Source organism: Prunus avium, chromosome 5 (genome assembly GCF_965620075.1).
Source record: "Prunus avium chromosome 5, drPruAviu1.hap1.1, whole genome shotgun sequence".
NCBI classification, from domain to species: domain Eukaryota; kingdom Viridiplantae; phylum Streptophyta; class Magnoliopsida; order Rosales; family Rosaceae; genus Prunus; species Prunus avium.
Genome location: NC_142288.1, coordinates 19,679,777 through 19,701,394, shown reverse-complemented (window position 1 = coordinate 19,701,394; position 21,618 = coordinate 19,679,777). Strand labels below are relative to the sequence as shown.

Here is a 21,618-nt window from a genome sequence, read left to right as displayed (position 1 = left end):
TTTTAATCTTTAAAAAAAATTTGAACTTTTACACTATGACCCTACGAGCTAAGAATCCTGGGTCCGTCCCTGATTGGAGGAGAGGGGAATCGAATGTTGGACTTCAAGTACATGGATAAATGCTCTCGACCACTTGAGCTGCAAATCACTTGCAAATGAATTTCATTTTTATTAAGAATAATACACAATATGATCAGACTTGAGATGATACAAAAGAGGAAAACAAAAAACCCTAAACGAGAATTGGATGGTACAAATAGCTCTAATAAATTATAATTATGTAGAATCATGACCAGATATATGGTGTCAAATAGGATCTCAAAATTCGAAATATTCTTTCGTGTGCTCCAAGAGCCAATCAACCAGACACTTTAGTGGCTCAATTATGACAGTATCTTAAATGCTGGATTAACAATTAATCGTATTTATGCATTGATTGGCTGCATGGTCTTCTCGCTGGATGACTATGCAATATCTATCATGCATAATGGAAGAGAGAGAATTAAAGTAACAAAAAAAAAACAAGGAGGAGACAGCCCACGTGTCAGATAACTGTGAGTTGGTAGGCCTTGTTAATGATTTATAATTATTTTGTGGAAAAAAGTTTTAGGGTCGTCCTGTGTTTTTTTGTGTAGGGTTACATGTAAGCATGGCTTTTAAATGACACCCATGAGGACCAATTTTATTTTTTATTTTTTATTTTTGCAAAGTGTGCGATCATCATGTAGCTTTTTTAATTATTCAGCATTATTATTATTATGGGAGTCCAAGATGTCAAAAAATATATAAAATCGGGCCTGCACTGTGTCATCTCTGTGATCTCTGTGATGTGCAAAACCCAGAGAAAACGTGTGGTTCACATAATTCGACCTCCATGGATGGACATTGGGGGCCAGGTTGAAATTCTAACGTCATTATGGTCTAGACGATTGACTTAATTTAACCAAAAACTACAAGATTTATATGAGGTTAACATATAGTAAGATAACGATGCCTTAACATTTATACAATTAGAGCATCCAGGGAGTTCCAAACCTAACTAACTGGAAATGCGTGGAGAGGTCCGAAATCTTATATTTCGATTTAGAATTTGTACGCTCAATGGATACGATGAGAGGCAGGTACCTAATTAATCTACATGATTAAGACTTCATTAGCATTTTGTGGTTAGTAGTAAGATTGAATGAGTAGATACCATAAAATGCAGGCTCATATGTACTATAATTAATATATAAAGTATATTCTATCAGTTGTGATGATATCATGATAATAATGTTGGAATATTGAATTTAATCCTTGTCTCTTTGTCCTCAATCTGCAGCACAGATGATATATTTAATTTTGGCATGCTTGAATATGTAAGACACTACTTATATTGGGAAATTTTTCTTGAACAAAAGGATCAGAAATAATGCTCAATTAGTTGCACCTCCTTACGCCTCTGTAGATTCGCCTGTGTGTAGAGGAATGTGGAAGTCAACTCTGATCGTCGTTTCTTATTATATCAACAGGATGAAGAGGGGTTGGCGCTGCGTGCATTTATAAATTCCATGTAGATTAATTATGTATTAAGGATATCCATAGATTAGTTGTAGCAGTGCGAACGTGGCACGCGTGGTCTACATGTTAGTTAGACCATCTTGGAGTCCCACAACACGTGGTCTCATCTTGAGTTGTCCATGAAAGCGTGACACATCCGCATAGGGCCACACTAGCATGAAAAGCAAATATTTATGAGCTTTTGTGTATGGGTCTCTCTTGACAGGTATGGTTGCTAATGGCCTGTGGGCTTAAGATGCTCGTTCATTGGCCAACATCTTATAAAGAAAGGACTTGTCCATCTCAAATAGCTACTGATATCCGTGGCACAGAATGAGATGGCTATTAATAGTTTCTAGTAGCACAATGAACACAAATAATTATTAGACATCGATAATGCTTGCTATCTCATCATGTGTCACAAATGTCTGTGACTATTAGTTGTTTTTTCTTATAGTGAATGGAATTTTCCAGCTGAAAATCTTAGTGTTCCTTTATTGCTTTGCTAATTTGGTAGGGTAATTGAGGAGCTTTTGGGATTTTGTTTTTGTCCGTTTGTTTATCTCTACTTTTCTTTTTTCTGTCTTTCGTCCGGTGGCTGTCCTGGATCGTCGATTTTGTTGTTGAATTTTGCAATTGTGTTCGAGTTGTTAGCTTTCATGGCCACATCATTTTTTAGCCCAAAGAGTAATTTTTCGTTCTTAGTAATGAGCCTTGTTTTTGGATTAGCCCAAATGTCTTTTTTTTTTTTTTTTTTTTTTTTTTTTTTTTTTTTCTACTCATATTTATTATTTTTTTTTCTTTTTCAGATCCACATTGATGTTGGCAATGGTATTTTGGCTACAAGTTTCTGGTTCTGCCAAGGTTTTGTTGTAAGCGTATGCATTTTGTGATTTTCTTTTGGCTTCCCTTGACAATTTTGTAATAGGACAATCATTGTATTTTTTTCAAGTTCTAGGTGTTCTTATCTGGCTACATTATGATGGACATCAATGTGTTTGACAAAGGTAAGTCTTGCATTGCATTAACTAAATTCCTGAAGATTATGACTAGTCATCTTTCCTTCGTATGACTAGTCAACTTTTGCATTAGTAGAATTTCCAACTCACTGTTCCAGCTGGATCCTACCCATTTGTTTTTGTCCTATTCTGCGAAATTCTCTGCTGCCTTGTACAATTTTAACCTAGGAATTTTGGTGTAAAAACAAAGGAATTCCTCATTTGGTAGCCGTCTATTTTGTGGGTAAGGTTTTGGAAAGTTTCTTAGAAAACTTTCTCTTCTTCTTCCTCGATAGCAAACCTTCATATTTTTCATCTTTGAGTTTTCCAAACTGATTTTTCGAAAATTGCATTTAACATATGAAAACCTCATCTTGCTAGATCAAACACTCTCTCATATATATCTAGGTCAGATTCAAGATTGATTTCTTCAAGAGTATGGTTTCTTGAAGAAATTGGTCATTTTCTCTTTAAATCCAAATTTCGTTTTTGTCTGAGTTGGAGCTAGCTAGCTGGTGCCATGGGATGAATGAGCTGAAGAAGGAGCTGTCATTGCCATGAAGGACCGAGCTGCTGGTTTTGCTAAGCTGGAGAAGTCTTCCTAAATAGACCTAGGATTTGTTGAGCTTGCTAGTGTTTCTTGTGAGAATCTTTTCGCTTAGTGGATTGTCTGGTCGGTTGATGACCCCCAGTTTTTCCCAATGGTGGGTTTCTAAGTGAACAATTTCTGGTTTGCATCTCTGTAATTTTCTAAGTTTGTGTTCTTGATAGTTGACTAGTCATCACATGATGTTCATGTATTTCTGGGTTTGTATTCTTGCAGTTGATTAGTCATCATTTTCTGTTGTCTGATGTTTACTTGATTATGATGCTTTCACACACTTTCACCATATTGTTGCTAGCACAGGGGATGCTTAGATTGACGGGTCCTTCTGAGTGCCTAAGTTGTCACTAGTAATTCTCTAGGCTTGCAGGTACATATTGATATACTATGTGTATGTTCTTGGTTGTGATTATTCATGTCTGACAGTTGACAAGTCATAAGAGTTTTGGTCAAGGTCTAAAGTGTGTGAAGTTTGTTGTGTTTTTGTATGAGTGTCAATTAAATTTACCCCTCGTCACCTAAGTGCCAATTTCATTTGTTGATGTGCAGATCATAGGGATGTTCAGGCTTCCTCTTCTTTCTTTTCTATTTTTGTTGTTTCACTTTAAGTTGTTCATGCGCGAGTCTTTTTTTAAAGATAAAGCATTTGTTCATATCTCTCATGTTTAGGTTTTGGATAGTATTGGCTATTTCAGAGCTATCTTTTGTACTCTTAGAGCAAGTCTAATGGGACTTATCTAGCTTGGGCTAGGTCCATATCTAGCTTCAAATGGAAAAAAACACTTTCTAATGCATATGTTTGGCCCAATCCAGACAAGATAAGAGGCTGGTTTTGCCCAAGGGCTTGCATGGCAAGAGTGGGCCCCACAGTCAGTTTTGATAATAAAAAAAAAGAGGTGGCGCAGCAAAAGCTGCTTTTCCAAATGTTTTAGCCTATGAGGATCTTCCATGTGGCTCTTTCAATAACAATTGCCTAACGGCTAGTTGTTGGGCTGTTTAGTTTAGTTTCTTTTTTAGTGCTACTATTTCCACTCACCTGTCCTATTTTCCCACCCACTTTATCTTTAAAAATTTAAAGACAAATTTACTCCTTTGTAAAATGACTTCTAAGGACTTAGAAAAAAATCTCAACACACCAATAACCTCCGCAGCCTTCAATGTCTTATGACTCTTATCAACGTTCTCATGTGCTTTCCGTAAAAAATGTGCACCATCCAATATTCAAACAAACCCAATAAGAAAACATGAACAAATGCTCAAGATTGTGAAAGAAATTCAAAATCCCAACATTTCTTGAGAGATCCGCTTTTTGGTCGCTAAGAAATTAAAATAAAATAAAAATAAAAAAGCTATAAAACCCATATTTGGTTTTATTAAGAAAAGTGAAGGCCAAGTCAAACTCAAATTGATCCATAACTATTGGTTAAACTTGTTGAATAAGATTTTATGGCGACCCAAACAGAAATTTAGGAGAAGACCCACATGGGTAGGACGCATGGAGGTTTCAAGTGCGGAGAGGCAGTGGTCAAAGGAGCTGAGAATGGAGACGACGTTGTTAGTGATGGTTTGGCTCTTTCGCAGTAACTCGCTCATCATGGCTGCTTGGACGCTCAGTGAATCGTTGCCCATTGTTGCTGGCAAAACACCATCTTCTTCTTCCTCCTCCTTCTTCCCTCTTCTTCTACTTCGTTGTTTGAGAGTTGGAGAGAGAGGGATTGAATTTAATTGCATTATTAATTAATTAAAGGGTATTTTAGGAATAGTGGTGAGTGAAAAGATAAGATTATGTTTTTTAAAATTTACATGGTGGGTGTGAAGATATGATGGGTGGGAAAATAGGACATGTGGGTGGAAATAGCAGCACTCTTCTTTTTTCCTTCAGTTTTCAACGGCTAGTTGTTGGGCTGGTTTTTTTTTTTTTTTTTTTTTTTTTTTCTTTTTTTTCTTTCAGTTTTCAATGATTAGTTGAGCCTTTTTTTTATACCCTTTTTTATTTTAAAAATAAAAAATATACTCCAAACTCTTTTTACTTGTTTATTATTTTCGTATTGGTTTTTTTATATACTCCAAGCCCAGGGCCAGACTTGACTTTTGGGTGGCCCTATGCGATAAACCAAATGAGGCCCCTTCCCTCAGTATACAATTACGAAAATCAACAAATAAAATGATTTTACGTAGCACGTAGAGCACGTGAATAATGATTTTACGATAAACAATTATAGAGTGTAATCCTACCTGGTCAATTATAAAGCAGTCTTAAGTCTCTTAATAGAAAAGTCACTGTCCGTGTATAATTTGGAAATTGAAAAAATAGTTTGATGGATAGGAACAAATATATATATATATAAATCTGATTACCTTTTCAATTTCTCATGTTCCTCCCCTCTTGGTCACCATCAATCTCAAAGACAATTTGTGAGCTTTTTAGTGTGAGATTGATTCTTAGGGTTACAATATGATATGAGAAAAAAAGGATGAGAGAAACTGAAAATAATGGATGGATTGAAGAGAGATGGGGAAAACGGAGAAAAATATGGTGGTGGATTATTAAGAGATGGGTGGATTAAATAGAGTTCTTCCATGAAGAAACTAACTAGGAGAGGAATCGCCTTCCTCAAGCACATGTTGTTTCTGTTTTTGCGTGGGAAATGAAGAAACCTTTTGGGAAGAGGAAACGAAGAAACCTAATTTAATCGCGTGTTGTTTCTGTTTTTATTTATTTTTAATAAATTGGACAATAGTATATATATAATATATATAAAATTTGGCGCCCCTTACTTGGAGGCCCATGGCCAAGGCCCCTTTTGCCCACCCCTAAGGCCGGCTCTGTCCAAGCCCCTCAAAATTGTTTCCAAAAATAAATTTTTGTATTGCTTTTTTTTTTTTTTTTTTAATCATAAATAAAATAATAATAAATTAAAATAACAAATTTTGAGTTTTAGCCCTTAGCCCCTTACCACCACTAGAACCACAAAAAAATTGAGAGGCTTTTTGTGAATAGTACCATTTTTAGAGGCTAAAACGGCACCTAATCCCGTGCCCCTTGCCCCTTGCCCGTTAAACATGCTCTTATAGTACTTATTATTGTTTAATAAAGCATCTCTTCCAACAACGACGACAACAACAAAAAAAGCAACTAGATTCATAAAACTCATTATAGGCATAAAATACTGTGGTTTCCTATCTTTGTGAATTTTGCAAATTTGTCAGTTTGAAACTTATTCTCTAAACTTGCCCGTGGTTGGATTACAAATACATACTGTGTGTAGATTCCAACTCGTGATAGAAATGCTCTTCTTTACAGGTTCGCACGTGCCACCTCTCTCTCTCTCTCTCTCTCTCTCTCTCTCTCTCTCTCTCGACAACTACAATATCAAATTACATATCAATATGATATGAAAGCATTTCCAGTATGAGTACAAGTCAGCAAGTTCACATTAGCTTTAGATCAAACTTTTCTCTGTAATTACCACCTTCCTTCCTACATCATGCAGAGAATTCTTGTCGTCTGCTTGCCTTTTTTTTTCCTCTCTCTTTTAATGCGAAATAGTCCCACACATGAACTGCAAGTTGCCTTAAACATCCTCATTATGTGGAAGAATCTTCACAAAAAAACATGCATGTATTAGTTGTTCGAAACCGGTGGATGCAAGTTGCACCCATTGATTGAGACGTGGAAGAGCTAAGAACCACTAATTGAGCCCCCAAAACCACCAAAACAAAACCAGCGAAACCCAAATACTGAGGAAGAAGGAATGATTGGGGGTTGGATATTCACGGGTTGCTCAAGTTTTGGAAGTGGAAATTTATTATTTTCGACTAAACACTTCAATTTTGTTCAGTTTTAGCCCTTTTTTAAAAAAATTTAATGGTTCTATATATCGTGTGTTATTATATTTGACATGTGCTACATCTAAAGGAAAGAGCTAGGATTTTACATAACAAATTTCACGTACCATATAAATGTTTGGAGGAGCCACAAATGTAAATATGCTAATTTTTCTTGCAATATTTATATGCAATGACATATTGTATATATATGTGTTTGAAACTTTTCGGAGCCACTGGAAGCCCATGAGTGGCTCCGGCCCTAATTTACTTATGACGACATAATTATAATCTTATAGAAAATAAAATATTTTTAAAAATGATTTCGGAGTCTCTATAGGCCTTATTCCCTTTCAGTGCACCAATGTATCATAACCAACAAAATGTAGTTTCAAATATGATGTATTGTTTGAATGGATGGACACTTTAGTCTTTATATATGTACACATCATAGCATAATAGGGTCTAGCTAGCATAGGGGTCCATCTCTCGTTATTTCTGTTGCAAAATTAACCCAAACTTTGATTAGGTAGAGATGGATCGTAAGACAGCATCCATGCATTAGTTATTCTCTTTTTACTTTGATTTTTTTTGGGGCATATCAATATATCCACATGTATATGCGAGAGAGAGAGAGAGAGAGAGAGAGAGAGAGAGAGAGAGAGATCAAATTAAACATAATACATTGAAGTCAATTTCAAGTTGATGCATGCCATTAGGGAATTACAATGGGATGGGAAGTGTGTAAACTCAATAAAAGAGTCATTGAACACTTGGCACGTGAAAAATAACGTCTAGCCAAACACGAAGATAGAAATCAAGCTACAAAGTTTTGCCTCACACATGAGACATACAGATTCAAAACAATGTAACAGCTTATGCGCATTGGAAGCCAGGGGGGAATGTCTTTGCGCAACCATCAATGACCAAGCTCAAAGCAATGGGGATATTAAGGTTGATACCAAGGATATTGGCTTTAATGGCAGTGCAAAGGCACACAGCAACTTCAAGGTCAACAAGCCCTTCAAGCAAAGCACAGCAAGGGGTATCTGGCGGGTTCCCGATTATTGCTCCAACTGCCCCTTTAAGCAAATTGGCACAAACCCCCAACTTTAGGGTATCTCTAGGGCAGCTCTTCGTCGCTACACTGGGGATAGGGTTTGTTTTAGGGGCTGTGATTGGCTGATGAGGCTGCCGAGAGCAAGTGTAGCAGCCATTGGCAAGGACACAAAAGAGAAGGTTGATAGAGAGGAAGAGAGCAAGGGTTGAAGATCTCTTGGAATCCATATATATATCTCTCTCTCTCTAACTTCACTATTAATTAGCTAGCATGAGAAGCTTTTTTTTCTTTTTCTTTTGTTGTAATGGTTAAGACTGTCAAAGTGGTATTTATAGGGTGCAATGTGAATGATCCTATTCTTGGACTGATATTCATAGTGTGAGGAGCATCATGTGAAGCAAGGCTGGCCTAGAATTAGCTGGTAGTGCTCGAGATTCCACAACAAATTTGGGAGGCCTAAGGTGCATGTTCAATATTTGTTATTTTAATGCATTCTTAATTAGTTTTTTTATTTTTTGGATCACAAGATGACCAATGGCCTTCTTAGGAACACCCGTGAACATCATCCAGTACACTCCCATATACGATTTTGTTTTATCCTCTGAATATATTAGATCTTGTATCCACTTTTTCTTTTCATCTTACAATGTTATTTGATAATTGGAATTGTTTATTTTCAATGTCATCCTTCAAGAATTATTCATGTAAAAAACAATTAACCAAATTGAAGATCATTTAATTATTTGATTAACAATGCCCTACATTTAGTGGTTAATCATTCATCTATTATTTTAATTTATAACAATTTGACAGTACCATCGTAGTGATGGGTTGTGTTTTAAGGGTTTTGTGGTTGGGTTCTACTTGTTTGTTTTGTATAAGTTGTTTGACTCTTCTGTTTAGTCATTAGTATGGGTGGTACTCTTTCCTACCCTGGAATATTTTTTTCTTCGGAAAAAATTTAATGAGGCCGTTGTTATCATGCTAGTTATTACCATGCAACGTTCTTATGGATTTAATGAAATGCCATCTTTTCTAAAAACAGTTAATAATTTGGTTATCTTTATTTTTATGGGAAACAATGTATTCATTTGTCTATAATAATTTATTTGATAACAGTTCAATGATTAAAACTATAATCAATCATTAAAAAATACACTTATAGGTGTTCATATTTCCTCGATCAATCCTTTCTATCATTGTTGAAAGAATTTCTATTGTAAAAGATTTAGAAACTACCGGATGTCCGTCTACACAAGCAAATTGTTAATAACACTCACAATTCCTCATTAGACCGACGAGTCATTCTATAGTGAGGGCCTTATATATGGCCCTTAAGTGAGGTCCTATCTCTTAATCGTTGGATCATGTTAATCAATTTGATTCAACGGTTAAGAGATAGAGCCTCACCTAAAGGCCATATATATAAGGCCCTCACTATAGAATTCTTGTTAGACAGACGACTAGTCTAACCGATTTAAGGATTTCCTAATGGATGTATGGGCGTCCATTAATAATGGGCTTTTGTCTATGCCAATGCTGGACCTTTGAACACTGAAATGATCTACAACCACGTTGGGCTTCCCTATCCGTATAAAGGTTCACCAACACTTTCAAAAGATGTTAAATTCTAGTGCCTTTTATTATTATTATTATTATTATTATTTTCTTCACGGTTTGAAAGAATGTGTTATAGGATTACTTTGATTTCCTATATACTCTGTAATTTCAAATTAATTTAGGTGCATGAGATTCTCATAGGGTTATATATGTAATTTATGTGTTTATCTTTCTCATCACGTGTTATATCACATAATAAAAGCGATAAAAACACATACGTCTATACAACCGGTAAATAGAGATGAGCCAATAGACCTCCACTAATAAAAATCTCATGATTAACATGCAGTCTACGCAGCTGAAACTAATTTCAGCTACGCATGAAGTTAAGCATCGGATTTTTGGTTAGGCGGCGGCAAGTCGACAAAACTCCACGGAAGATGACAACCTTAAAAAATGGCCGAACATCATGAGAAATGACAATACGTAGCCACAAAGCCATCTTCCCACGAACAGCCGAAGGCTACACTTGGCTCCTAACTACCCCATAAGTCATATGACCAAACCACTAAACCAAATCACATGCTCAAATGTGATAAAATGTGGCTCAAATGCAACCGCAATAAATCTTGATGCCCTAAATTCACTGGAATTGAGCTATCCATTTAAGAACAATGTAGTATTCCAGATGCATCCACGTACGTCTTGATGCCAAAACAAGGAAGTTGGCAATTTCCAGAGTCCAAAAATGGACAAAAACAACAAACCTTTGGCTTTACAATCAAGTTGTTGCACAACTATAAATGTCCACCCTCTCTAGACATTAAGTCCTCACCACCCTAATCACATTTATTCTTCTACAAGTACATACCGCAAGTACAACAAAAGATTTGGGATTTGAGAGATGGCTTCAAAAAGACCTAGACTTAATCTCTTCCTGGCTCTCAACTTCCTTTTCTCTGCCCTTGTCAATGCCAACAACCCTAGCCCTGTCCCTAATAGAGTTGCCTGCCCTAGGGATGCCCTAAAATTAGGGGTTTGCGCTAACGTGCTCAGTGGGTTGGTTAACGTTAATGTTGGTCAAGTTCCAGTGAGACCTTGCTGCACTATCCTCCTTGGCCTTGTAGACCTCGAGGCTGCTGTGTGCCTTTGCACTTCCATTAAAGCCAGAATTTTGGGCATCAACCTCAACATTCCCGTTGCTCTCAGCTTGCTTCTTAGTGCTTGTGGAGATAAGCTTCCAGATGGGTTCCAATGTTCCTTATAAAACTACGTACAAATATCGTTTCTTTCTGTGATATCATGCGGTTTTTTCTTGTTATGCATCATGCATGCATGAAGTGTCAAATAATAGTTGTGTGTAATGCGAGGATGAAAGTGGAATTTTATTCGTGCGTCATTTGCATGGTGATTAATTAGTAAATAAGGTTAAGGTCCCTCTAATGTTTACTCATAAAATTGTGTAACCTATCATTATGGGAATAAATATTATCACAAGATTAATTTTATTTATACTTAGGATGTGAGGAGAGGAATTTGTATGAAGTTTTAGTGTGGAAAGTGAGGAACATTGTTAGGTATTAAAAAAAATCTGATTTTCTTTTTCTTTTTCAAATCGTTGATAAAGATTTCACTGGGCAGGATGCGTGCGTGCCTTGCATGTGGCGCACGTGCCAACGTTAAAAAAATTTAATTTGTTCGTTTACATCAACACTTTTAGGCAGCAGCTCGAACTGATCTTGCCTTAGTTTGATGGAGCCCACAAGTTGCCAGGGGCTGGTTTTGCTTGGTGGGGGGAGGGGTAGGGGAGTTTCTGCCCAGGGGGCCTTTTCATAGGATTTAGTGTTTCCCTAAAACTTTGTGCAGCATATTTGTCGATCACGAGAGGCCTACAAGCTTTGCGAAGATATGCATGCATATGGAGACAAAACTGTCGATCTCGCCCGCAAGGAAAGCAAATTATTCTCCATATCTATAAACTTTTGGAGACTTCCAAAATACACCTTGCCGCAAATAAAATCGATTAATAAACATCATATCACTGGTTAATCCCTAGGTACACTTTTGACGTAATACCGATCGAATTATCGGAAATTTCTCTACAACGTGTGAATGGAAAGACTAACTTGGGTTTTAATTTGGAAGCGATCACACATATTTTCAAATATTGAAGCTCTGGTGGAGCCCATTGTAGGTCCAGCCTTCTTCTAGAGATGTACTGTCCGTGACACTTCCTTCCACCAAGAATCTGCCAAGAATCATGCATACTTCATGCGAGACTAAAATAATTACATATGTCTGATATTTTCTTCAACGTACCTTTCAAATATATGTTAACTACCTCTCAAATATATATATACATATATATTATATGTGTGTTTCTTGCATGATTTGAAATAACGAGTTATAGAATTTCTTTAATTTCTCGTGTAGTTGTATACAATTATGTGTCTATTTCACTCATCACGTGTAATGTCACATAATGAGGGAGATAGAAATACATAGTTGCATATAACACGTAATAAAGAAGAAAGATTCATAAACGTACGTACCATAATGACCTAACTAGTTAAAACAAAATGGTTGTATGAAACTAGTACTAGTGATGAGTTTATAGGCACTAATCTGGGACTGAAAATCTGATGATGAACTTCACACGCATGGCAGGTGCATATGAAGTTAATCTTAAGATTTTTGGTTTGGCGGCAATGTCGACAAAACTTTGGGATATGCCAAAACCAACGAAAATGGCCAGAGATCGTGAGAAATGACACTACCTAGCCACAAACGGCCAGAAGGCTACACTTGACTCCACTAAACCAAACCACATGTTCAAATGCGATAAAATGTGGCCCAAACACAACCGAAAAAGATCTTGAGGCCCTAGTTTCACTGGAATTGAGGTATCAATTTATGAACAATCACGTACATATTGATGCCAAAAAAAGGAACTCGGCAATTTGCAGAGCCCATAATGGGCAACAAGCCAAACATTTTGGATTTACATCTACTTATTCTGCCAGAAAAAAAAAAAAACGAAAACCGTAAGCACACATGGAAACTCGGATCATTAATTTTATTTTACTGTATTTCCTGTTAACATCAAGTTATTATACCTATAAATGTTCAATCTCTCTAGACATTAAGCCCTCACCAGTCACCACTACATATATTCTTCTACGAGTACTAGTAATTACTAAGTACAATAGCACACAAGATTTAGGGTTTGAGAGATGGCTTCAAAAACTACTGCCTCACTCCTCGCTCTCAGCTTGCTTCTTAGTGCTTGTGGAGATAAGCTTCCAGATGTGTTCCAATGTTCCTTATAAAAGTACGTACAAATATCATTTCTTTCTTTGATCTCATACGGCTTTTTCTTGTTATGCATCCATGCATGCAAGTGTCAAATAATAGTTGTGTGCAATGCGAGGGTGAAAGTGGAATTCGTGGCTCATTTGCATGGTGATTAATTAGTAAATAAGTTTAAGGTCCCTAATGTTTACTCATAAAATTGTGTAACCTATGATTATGGGAATAAAATATTATCACAAGATTAATTTTATATATACTTATGATATGAGGAGAGGAATTTGTATGAAGTTTTGGTGTGGAAAGTGAAGAATATTGCTAGGTATTTATAAGCCCATGGGGATTTTTGCCATGGCGGTGAAAGTGATCTTAGGGATTTCTCAACTTCAAAGGAATTAATGTTTAACATCATTGTCCCTAAAACTTAGCATTCAGCTCCAATTAATATGTAAGTACATCTTGAGTAATTTTTTTTTATGTGACACTTACCCTTTACGTTATGCTATTACTTCATTCATGAGTGTATTTATTTATTATTATTATTATTATATCATAAGTTTATGACATATGAATCATGTTGTTCACTCATATTTTAACATGTGAATTAGTAACACAATATAACGGCGCAATACGAAAATTTTTGGAGAAAAAAAAGAACACAATTCACATCAACTGTCTTAGAAAAATGTGGTTGCCCCCAAAGTTGGCAAGAGTAACTTCATAGGAATTAATGTTTCCCTAAAACTTAGTGCAGCATATTTGTCGAGCAAGAGAGGCGTACAAACTTTGGGAAGCTATGTATGCATATGGAGACAAAACTGTCGATCTCGCCCGCAAGGAAAGCAATTATTCTCCATATCTATAAACTTTTGGAGACTTCCAAACTACATCTTGCCGCAAAAATAAAATCGATTAATAAACATCATATCACTGGCTAATCCCAAGATACACTTTTGACTTAATACCGATTGAATAATCGGAAATTTCTCTACAACGTGTGAATGGAAAGACAAACTATGGTTTTAATTTGGAAGCGATCGACACATATTTTAAAATATTGAAGCTCCGGTGGAGCCCATTGTAGGCTCACTCAGCCTTCCTCTAGAGATGCACTGTCCGTGACACTTCCCTCCACCAAGAATCTGCCAAGTTATCATGGAAGACTAGCTAGAATCATGCATACTTCATGCAAGACTAAAATAATTATATATGTATTATAATTTTCTTCTAAGTACCTTTGAAATATATATTAACTACCTCTGAAATATATATATATATGTCTGTTTCTTTCACGATTTGAAAAAACGAGCTATAGGATTTCTTTAATTTCTCATGTAGATGTATACAATTATGTGTCTATTTCACTCATAACGTGTTATGTCATATACTAAAGGAAATAGAAATACATAGTTGCATATAACAAGTAATAAAGAAGAAAGATTCATAAACTTATACCATGCTGACCTAACTAGTTTAAACAAAATGGTTGTATGAAACCAGTATAGTGATGAGTTTGTAGGCACTATAATCTGGTACTGAAAATTTGATGATGAACTTCACAAGCAGGCAGGTGCGTGTGAAGTTAATCTTCAGATTTTTTGTTTGGCGGCAATGTCGACAAAACTTTGTGATATTCCAAAACCACTGAAAATGGCCAAAAGGTCGTGAGAAATGACACTACCTCGCCACAAACGGCCAGAAGGCCATATTTCACTCCTAGAAGTACCCCATTAGTCATATGAACAAACCACCAAACAAAACCACATGCTCAAAATGTGGCTCAAACACAACCCAAAAAGATCTTCATGCTGTAGTTTCACTGGAACTGAGGTATCAATCTAAGAACAATTTAGTATGCGATATGCATCCACGTACTTATTGATGCCAAAAAAAGGAACTTGGCAATTTGCAAAGCCCATAATGGGCAACAAGCCAAACATTTGGCTTTACATCTTCTTGTTCTGCCAGCAAAAAACGAATACCGTAAGCACGCATGGAAACTCGGATCATTAATTTTATTTTGCTGTATTTTCTGTTAACATCAAGTTATTACACCTATAAATGTCCAATCTCTCTAGACATTAAGCCCTCACCACTAGGGGTTTGAGAGATGGCTTCAATGCCTCACTCCTCGCTCTCAATCTCCTTTTCTTTGCCCTTGTCAATGCCAACCCTAACCCTGCCCTTAATAGAGTTGCCTTGGCCTGCCCTAGGGATGCCCTGCAATTAGAGTTTTGTGCAGACGTGCTCGGCGGGTTGGTTAACGTTAACGTTGGTCTAGTTCCAGTGAGACCTTGCTGCACTATCCTCTTGGGCCTCATAGATCTCGAGGCTGCTGTGTGCCTTTGCACTGCCATCAAAGCCAGAATTTTGGGCATCAACCTCAACTTCCTCGTTGCTATCAGCTTGCTTCTTAGTGCTTGTGGAGATAAAGTTCCAGATGGATTCCAATGGATCATTCATTTCTCTAACTTACGCGGCTTTTTCTTGTTATGCAAGTATCATATAATTGCGTGTAATGTGCGGGTGAAATTGCGAATTTTTTCTTCGTGCCTAATTTGCATGGTGATAGATTAGTGAACAAAGTTGAAGTCCTTGATGTTTGCTAATAAAATTATGAAACTTATGATTATGGGAATCAAATACCACTTCCTTTTTTTTTCAAATAATTCCCAGAACCAAAAGAAGAAAGCTGCAGTAATCCCAGATCCCACATAAGCAATGTTTGTTTTTTATCTCTGTGTACCTTTTATGATATACGTTATTTTACATGAAATTTTTATAACTGAAAAGGAGATTCAAAAAATTCTGGAGGCCCTCGCGAAACATAAAATATGACCTTTATATGAACTCAAATTCAAGATTATAGCATAAAAAAAGACATTAATGTTGTGATCTCCAGCCACTTATTTAGAAATTATATGACCAAGAAAAAGGGGTGGGGGTCCCAGATTTAGGAGTGGGCACCGCAGACGTAAAACTGGGACCTATTGCCAAAACACGAGTCATCTCAAAGTTAGACACGGGCCTTAGCTCCTGGACCCAGAGGGTGGACATGAGACGTATGACCCGGTTGCTTTACAAATTCCTATGACTTTAAATTCCATATATTTACAAAATCTCATCCATCTTTTTGAATTTCTTGGAGGTAACAAATACTTGATTCAAACACAACCTTAGTTCAATACTAGTAAAATTTGAAACATTTGATTACTAAATCTTTGGTAATGGGCTTGTAGTTCAAGTGATGAAGAGCAATTTACCTTTACATTCGAGGTCCTGATATCCTGTGAAAGTACCACTAGCTAGTTGATCTAACCAATTGAACATTAATTCTAGGACAAAGTTTTTAATGTGCCTAAAACATTGTGATTTTTTCAGTCGCACCATTGTCCCTTGACCAAAGGTTCATACCCGAAAATCTTGATGCCGTATAATTCTCTGGAATTGAGGTATCAAGAACAGTGCATGATGAGATATATGCATCCACAGATTTGTCCCAAGACAAGGAGCCTGGCAATGTGGCAGCCCCCACCACACAAAAATACAAAAGTTTGCCTTTAATCTGCTTGCCCTGCCAGCTAAAATCACAAGCGTACACATGGGATCAGCTAGCTCAGATTATTTGTTTAATTTTCTATTAGCATCAAGTTGAACACCTCACCGTTTTTTAACCCTATAAAACCGCACTCCACTGGACCTTAATTCTTCACCACTCTCACATATACTTGTAAGTTCTATTAGTTCAACTAGTGTGCTAACTGCAAGTACAAAAACTGAAAAAAGAAAAAGAAAAACACTTCTAGGGTTTGATCAGAAATGGCTTCCAAAACAACTGCCTCCCTTAGTCTCTTCCTTGCACTCAATCTCCTCTTCTTTGCTCTTGTAAGTTCTTGTGGCACGTGCCCCGGTCCTAACCCGAGACCGAGGCCAAACCCAAGGCCAAGCCCAAGGCCAAGCCCCACCCCTTCCACACCTTCCACACCTTCCACACCTTCCACACCCTCCACACCTTCCACAGGCACCAGATGCCCTAGAGATGCCCTCAAATTAGGGGTTTGTGCTAATGTTCTCAATGGGTTGCTTAACATCACCATTGGTAAACCTCCTGTAGCGCCTTGCTGCAGTCTCATCCAAGGCCTTGCTGATGTTGAAGCTGCTGTGTGCCTCTGCACTGCGATCAAAGCCAACATTTTGGGCATCAACCTCAACATTCCAATTTCTCTGAGCTTGCTTCTTAATGTTTGCGGCAATAAGGTTCCTAAAGATTTCCAATGTGCCTAAAACGACAATTGCCATTTGTTCGATCATCTTTGTGCTTTATCTTTCTCTTTGTTATATCTTCTGGCGTGAAATTGTTTGTATTGTGTGAGTGTAAGTGGGAATTTCTCGTTTCCTTTGTTATGGCGGTTTCCACATGGGGTGATTATTATGAATAAGTTTAAGTTAATGATGTTTCTATTTATGTAATCTTTTGGAAACTAATATAATTTAATTTGCTTAACTTTTCATTTCGAAAATTCTGTAGGCATCATTTGCTTAACCTGATCCTGATCCCTTCCTAGAAGCCCCAAAAAAAGAGGGGCAGTAACACTCACATAACGTTATTTGGCCTTAAATTTTGTATAACAAGTTAAATTTAGAAAGAAAATAAAGTAGCCCATCCCAGTGCAAATTTGGAGTTATATATGAAAATTTAATTTATTAATTACCAATTAATCTTCTCAATACTGTTAACACTGGAATGAGAAGTTACTTGCACTTGGCCCAATAATAGCACTAGTTCACATGCAGCAGCATGCAAACTTGCAATGGAATTTATTTTGATTTGTAGACGTTGGTTAGGCCAGTTGGCTAAGGTTGTATGCTCACTCCCTTGCACTCGAGTTTAATCCCCCTTTAATACGTACATTAGAGTAATTTAACATATCGCTTTGTTTTAAAAAATATATATATGTATGTATTTTAACTTGGTTAGATTTCAATTGGATATTTCAACAAAGATTCTTTCATAATTAGCGTGCGTAATTTTTGTGAACAAAATTGTCTTCTTTTTCAGTACTGATGTGCCCTGTTGATGTTATGTGTCTCTTTGTACTCACATGTACATATGTCAACTTCAATTTCAGAATCATTGAAAGTAATCACATCATGCATTAATTATAAATATAATTCACATGCATACTGATCAGATAAAAAGAAAAGAAAAGAAAAGAAACCAAGTGGGCATGAAGTTGGTATGGTCGACTACGTCTATTCAAGCACATAGATTTGTGCCCAGGAAGAAAAGGTGGATCGTTATAACATACCAAATGTCATCTAAGATGTCGTTTATTTGTTGGAGCACTTGGGAGTTAAAGAGATACGACTCCAACTTTTGGCACAAAGCTACTTTTTTTGTTCACCGATGGTCCCTTAAAGCAAGCCTATATGACAATTATTTCTCACTGTTCAACCCGTGACTGATGAGGATGGGGTAAGCAAGAGAAATGCATATCCATCCTTAGCTTGGAAATGAAGAAAAGGAACTTTGATTCATTTGTATGCACTTCCTTTTCAACGCTATATTTTTTTTAAAAAAAGGCAAAGGTCCCAACCCACTTGTGTTTGATTTTTAGCATACCAAATTATGTCATAATTTCAAGAAAATGATCATGATGCCCATCCAAGAGTGTTTAATACTTCCAAGCTATGCCAATAATCTTTTTTGTTTTTTGAGATAATTGGTGTGTCGGTTTCACCTTACGTGTTGTTATAAGTTCACTCAAATTATAACGCGTATACAATTATTGTATTCCGTTTGTATCATTAGGAAGATTGATCAATTGGTATATAATAGAATATTTAAATTAACTGCTTTTTTTACATATATATACACATATATCTCTATCAGCTTCATGAGGAAGGTTTCTCAATTTGAACGGTAGAGGAAGGTGCCTTAATCTTGGATTGATCCCCAAAGTAGATAGATTAGTTGGTCCCCCTTTCTTAACCCACCATCTCAGGCTTCTCAGCCCCGTGAACAAGTTTTGGCACATTCAAATCTTCTATGATATCAAACAGAGAAACGAGGGTTTCTTTGGTTGGTTCCAAACACGGATGATTGTAAGAAAAATATTTGTTTATGAATGGAAAAAAAACAATAGTTCCTCCTGCAACGTAGAGTTGGTATTGATAGTCCAACAAAAAAGACAGAAACGCAGAGGGCATATTTGATGTGATTATTTCGTTATCTAATGCTTAAAGTTATGAGATGGCTGCATATGATCGATACATCTCTCTCTTTCACATGGAAATGAGATCTATTTTATCTGTTATGATAAATTTGTTTTTCGTTTGTATCCAGAGGAGGGGCTTCAGGTTGATTGATATAAGAATCTCCCCAGTCAAGATATGTCAACTTGGATTGAGAATATATGCAATAATAGCTTCAGATTATCAGGATATCAGTGTACTGTTGGGCCCAGAATCGGGTCAGGATGAGAACAAAACTACTTATGCTTCGCCAGAGCAAGAAATCGACCCTAGATCAGCACCAACATGGGGGTCTCTTACCAAGCATATCCGATTAACATCGCTAATTAAAGGGTAAAAAAATATAAGGGAGAAATTGCATATGGAGGAGTGCATGGTAATGATGATATCAATAACTTATAAAACAAGCGAATGGATTAAAGGCGCTTCATTTTCTTTAATTTTGCGATTGAGTTAATGAGTTTTTATGTAATTGTCTACTTGGTAGATATCAATCATTGTGTTTTTCATGGCCATCTATAAGTATTATGTTTAGTTGCCTATACATACGTCATTCTTAATCAAACAAATACTACGTACTTGTATGTAATTAACTTGTTATTAGCACAAGAAAAGATATACCAATTCAAGTAACACGAATTAATACATCAAGAAACTAACACCATATTCTAATTAACCTGGCTAGAAATGTTAACCCCACGTTAACAAAAAAGTACACACTTAGAGAGGAGGGCATACAAAACCAGGGGGAGGAGTCTTCCCACAAGTAATCAAAGCTTGAAGAGCAAGAGGAATGAATATGTTTAGGTTAAGAAGCTTAAGCCTTATAGTAGTGCAAAGACAAATGGCTGCTTCAAGCTCAAGCAACCCTCCAAGAATTGGGCAGCAAGCATTCTCAACTGGGTTCCCAAGCCCAATATGCACCAAACCACCAAGCACGTCCACACAAAGCCCCAACTTAAGCGCATCAATTGGACATGTTGGTGACGTGGGCGGAGGAGGGTTTGGACCCGGAACACTTCCACCTCCACCACCACCACATCCACCACAACCACCGCCTCCACCTCCTCCGCCCCCTCCGCCCCCTCCACCCCCTCCTCCTCCTCCTCCACCACCAGGAGGGCTGCCGGGGTAAGGCGGGTAGGGAGTGGAAGGGGGTCGGATTGTCACAGGAGGGTTAGTGACTGGAGGTTTTACTATGGGCGGGGATACAACGGGTGGGTTCTTGGATGGGGGTTTTGGGTGCGGTGGAGGTTTTACTATGGGCGGGGATATAACGGGTGGGTTCTTGGATGGGGGTTTTGGGTGCGGTTTATGGTGTGGTGGTTGTTTTTGGGTTGGTGGGTTTTTGGGATGGGTTGGAGTGTGGGAAGGTGGTTGTGGTTGATGTGATGGATGATGTGGAGGGTGTGGTTTTGATGGGTGTGGCTGAGTACAAGGTGTACAAGCTTGAATTGGAGGCAAAGCCAAAACCATGCAAATCAAAAAGATGAAGAACATGGCAGTGACCTTGGAACCCATGATTTTACAAGATCACTAGCTACTAGTTATACTTTACTTCTGGGTTTTGATGGGTTTGACGGTCCAAAGGATTATATATAGCTGAATTTTATGAACAACCCGTGAGTTTTGTGTGTGACAAATGGAAGGGAAAACAAGGACTATATTTAAACGTGGAAGAACAACAAGCAGCTGTGGTAAAAAACATGATAGCTGTGGAGATTTCCAAGTGAAAATAAAATGGAGAGTTTGGATTGTTGTTGGTGATCTGCAAACTTCAATAAACAATCCGTGACTAGTTGACAGAAGTGCAATCCGTGAATATGCATGTGTTGGATTTCAGAACCCACCAGCTTGTTATTCGGTTGTTTCACAGAGATTATAGATTTTGCAGAGACATGAGAAATCATGTTTGGTCCATTCCCTATTTTCTTTCGTTGGCGGGTTATGGAGGAAAGTAACTTTGCACAAAAAAAAAGGTAGAGCTAGCTTTAGGGTTTGCGGTACAGAAAGAAAGTGCAATTATTTTGGGTACATTCCACGATGTGAACATGTGATCTTCCTATTTACCAAACCAAAAATAAAATAAAATTGTAACTCATATCTGATAGGATGAGAACGAATATCGCTATTCTCCTTACCTACATATATCCGCCGACACTTTTACAATATCAGTATCTTGGAATATAAATTTGGTGCTGAAATTCGTATAATAACATGGTTAAGATCACATTATTGGGAGAAGTTATCCTACACTAGTCTAACACATTAATTATAGTAGCTCATATATATATAATTAACCAGTCCCCTTTTGAGGGTGGGAGAGGTGGGACACTTTTTAGGGTTCATTATAATTTTTTTCCAACGATCCAAACTTTCCATTTTTCAAGTCTTCATTATAGATCATCCTTGTAAAAAATTAGACAAATCAAAAATTATTAAGACATCTAGTTGTGACCAACAAA

The 21,618-nt window shown here is 37.1% G+C and overlaps 2 protein-coding genes and 2 pseudogenes across 2 annotated transcripts; 2 read left to right on the top strand and 2 right to left on the bottom strand.

Annotated features, from left to right (window-relative positions):
• Positions 1-7,633: 7,633 nt before the first annotated feature.
• On the bottom strand, positions 7,634-8,342 carry LOC110765133 (14 kDa proline-rich protein DC2.15 pseudogene; annotated as a pseudogene).
• A 2,080-nt stretch (positions 8,343-10,422) lies between these two features.
• LOC110765134 (14 kDa proline-rich protein DC2.15 pseudogene) lies at positions 10,423-11,101 on the top strand (annotated as a pseudogene).
• A 5,499-nt stretch (positions 11,102-16,600) lies between these two features.
• LOC110765129 (14 kDa proline-rich protein DC2.15) lies at positions 16,601-17,402 on the top strand. The gene has a single exon (XM_021968204.2). It carries the CDS (start codon positions 16,718-16,720, stop codon positions 17,180-17,182), a length of 465 nt encoding a protein of 154 aa, XP_021823896.2. The 5' UTR covers positions 16,601-16,717; the 3' UTR covers positions 17,183-17,402.
• A 2,369-nt stretch (positions 17,403-19,771) lies between these two features.
• LOC110765126 (uncharacterized) lies at positions 19,772-21,038 on the bottom strand. The gene has a single exon (XM_088253261.1). The coding sequence runs from the start codon at positions 20,672-20,674 to the stop codon at positions 19,874-19,876; it is 801 nt and encodes a 266-aa protein (XP_088109387.1). The 5' UTR covers positions 20,675-21,038; the 3' UTR covers positions 19,772-19,873.
• Between the last annotated feature and the right edge of the window lie 580 nt (positions 21,039-21,618).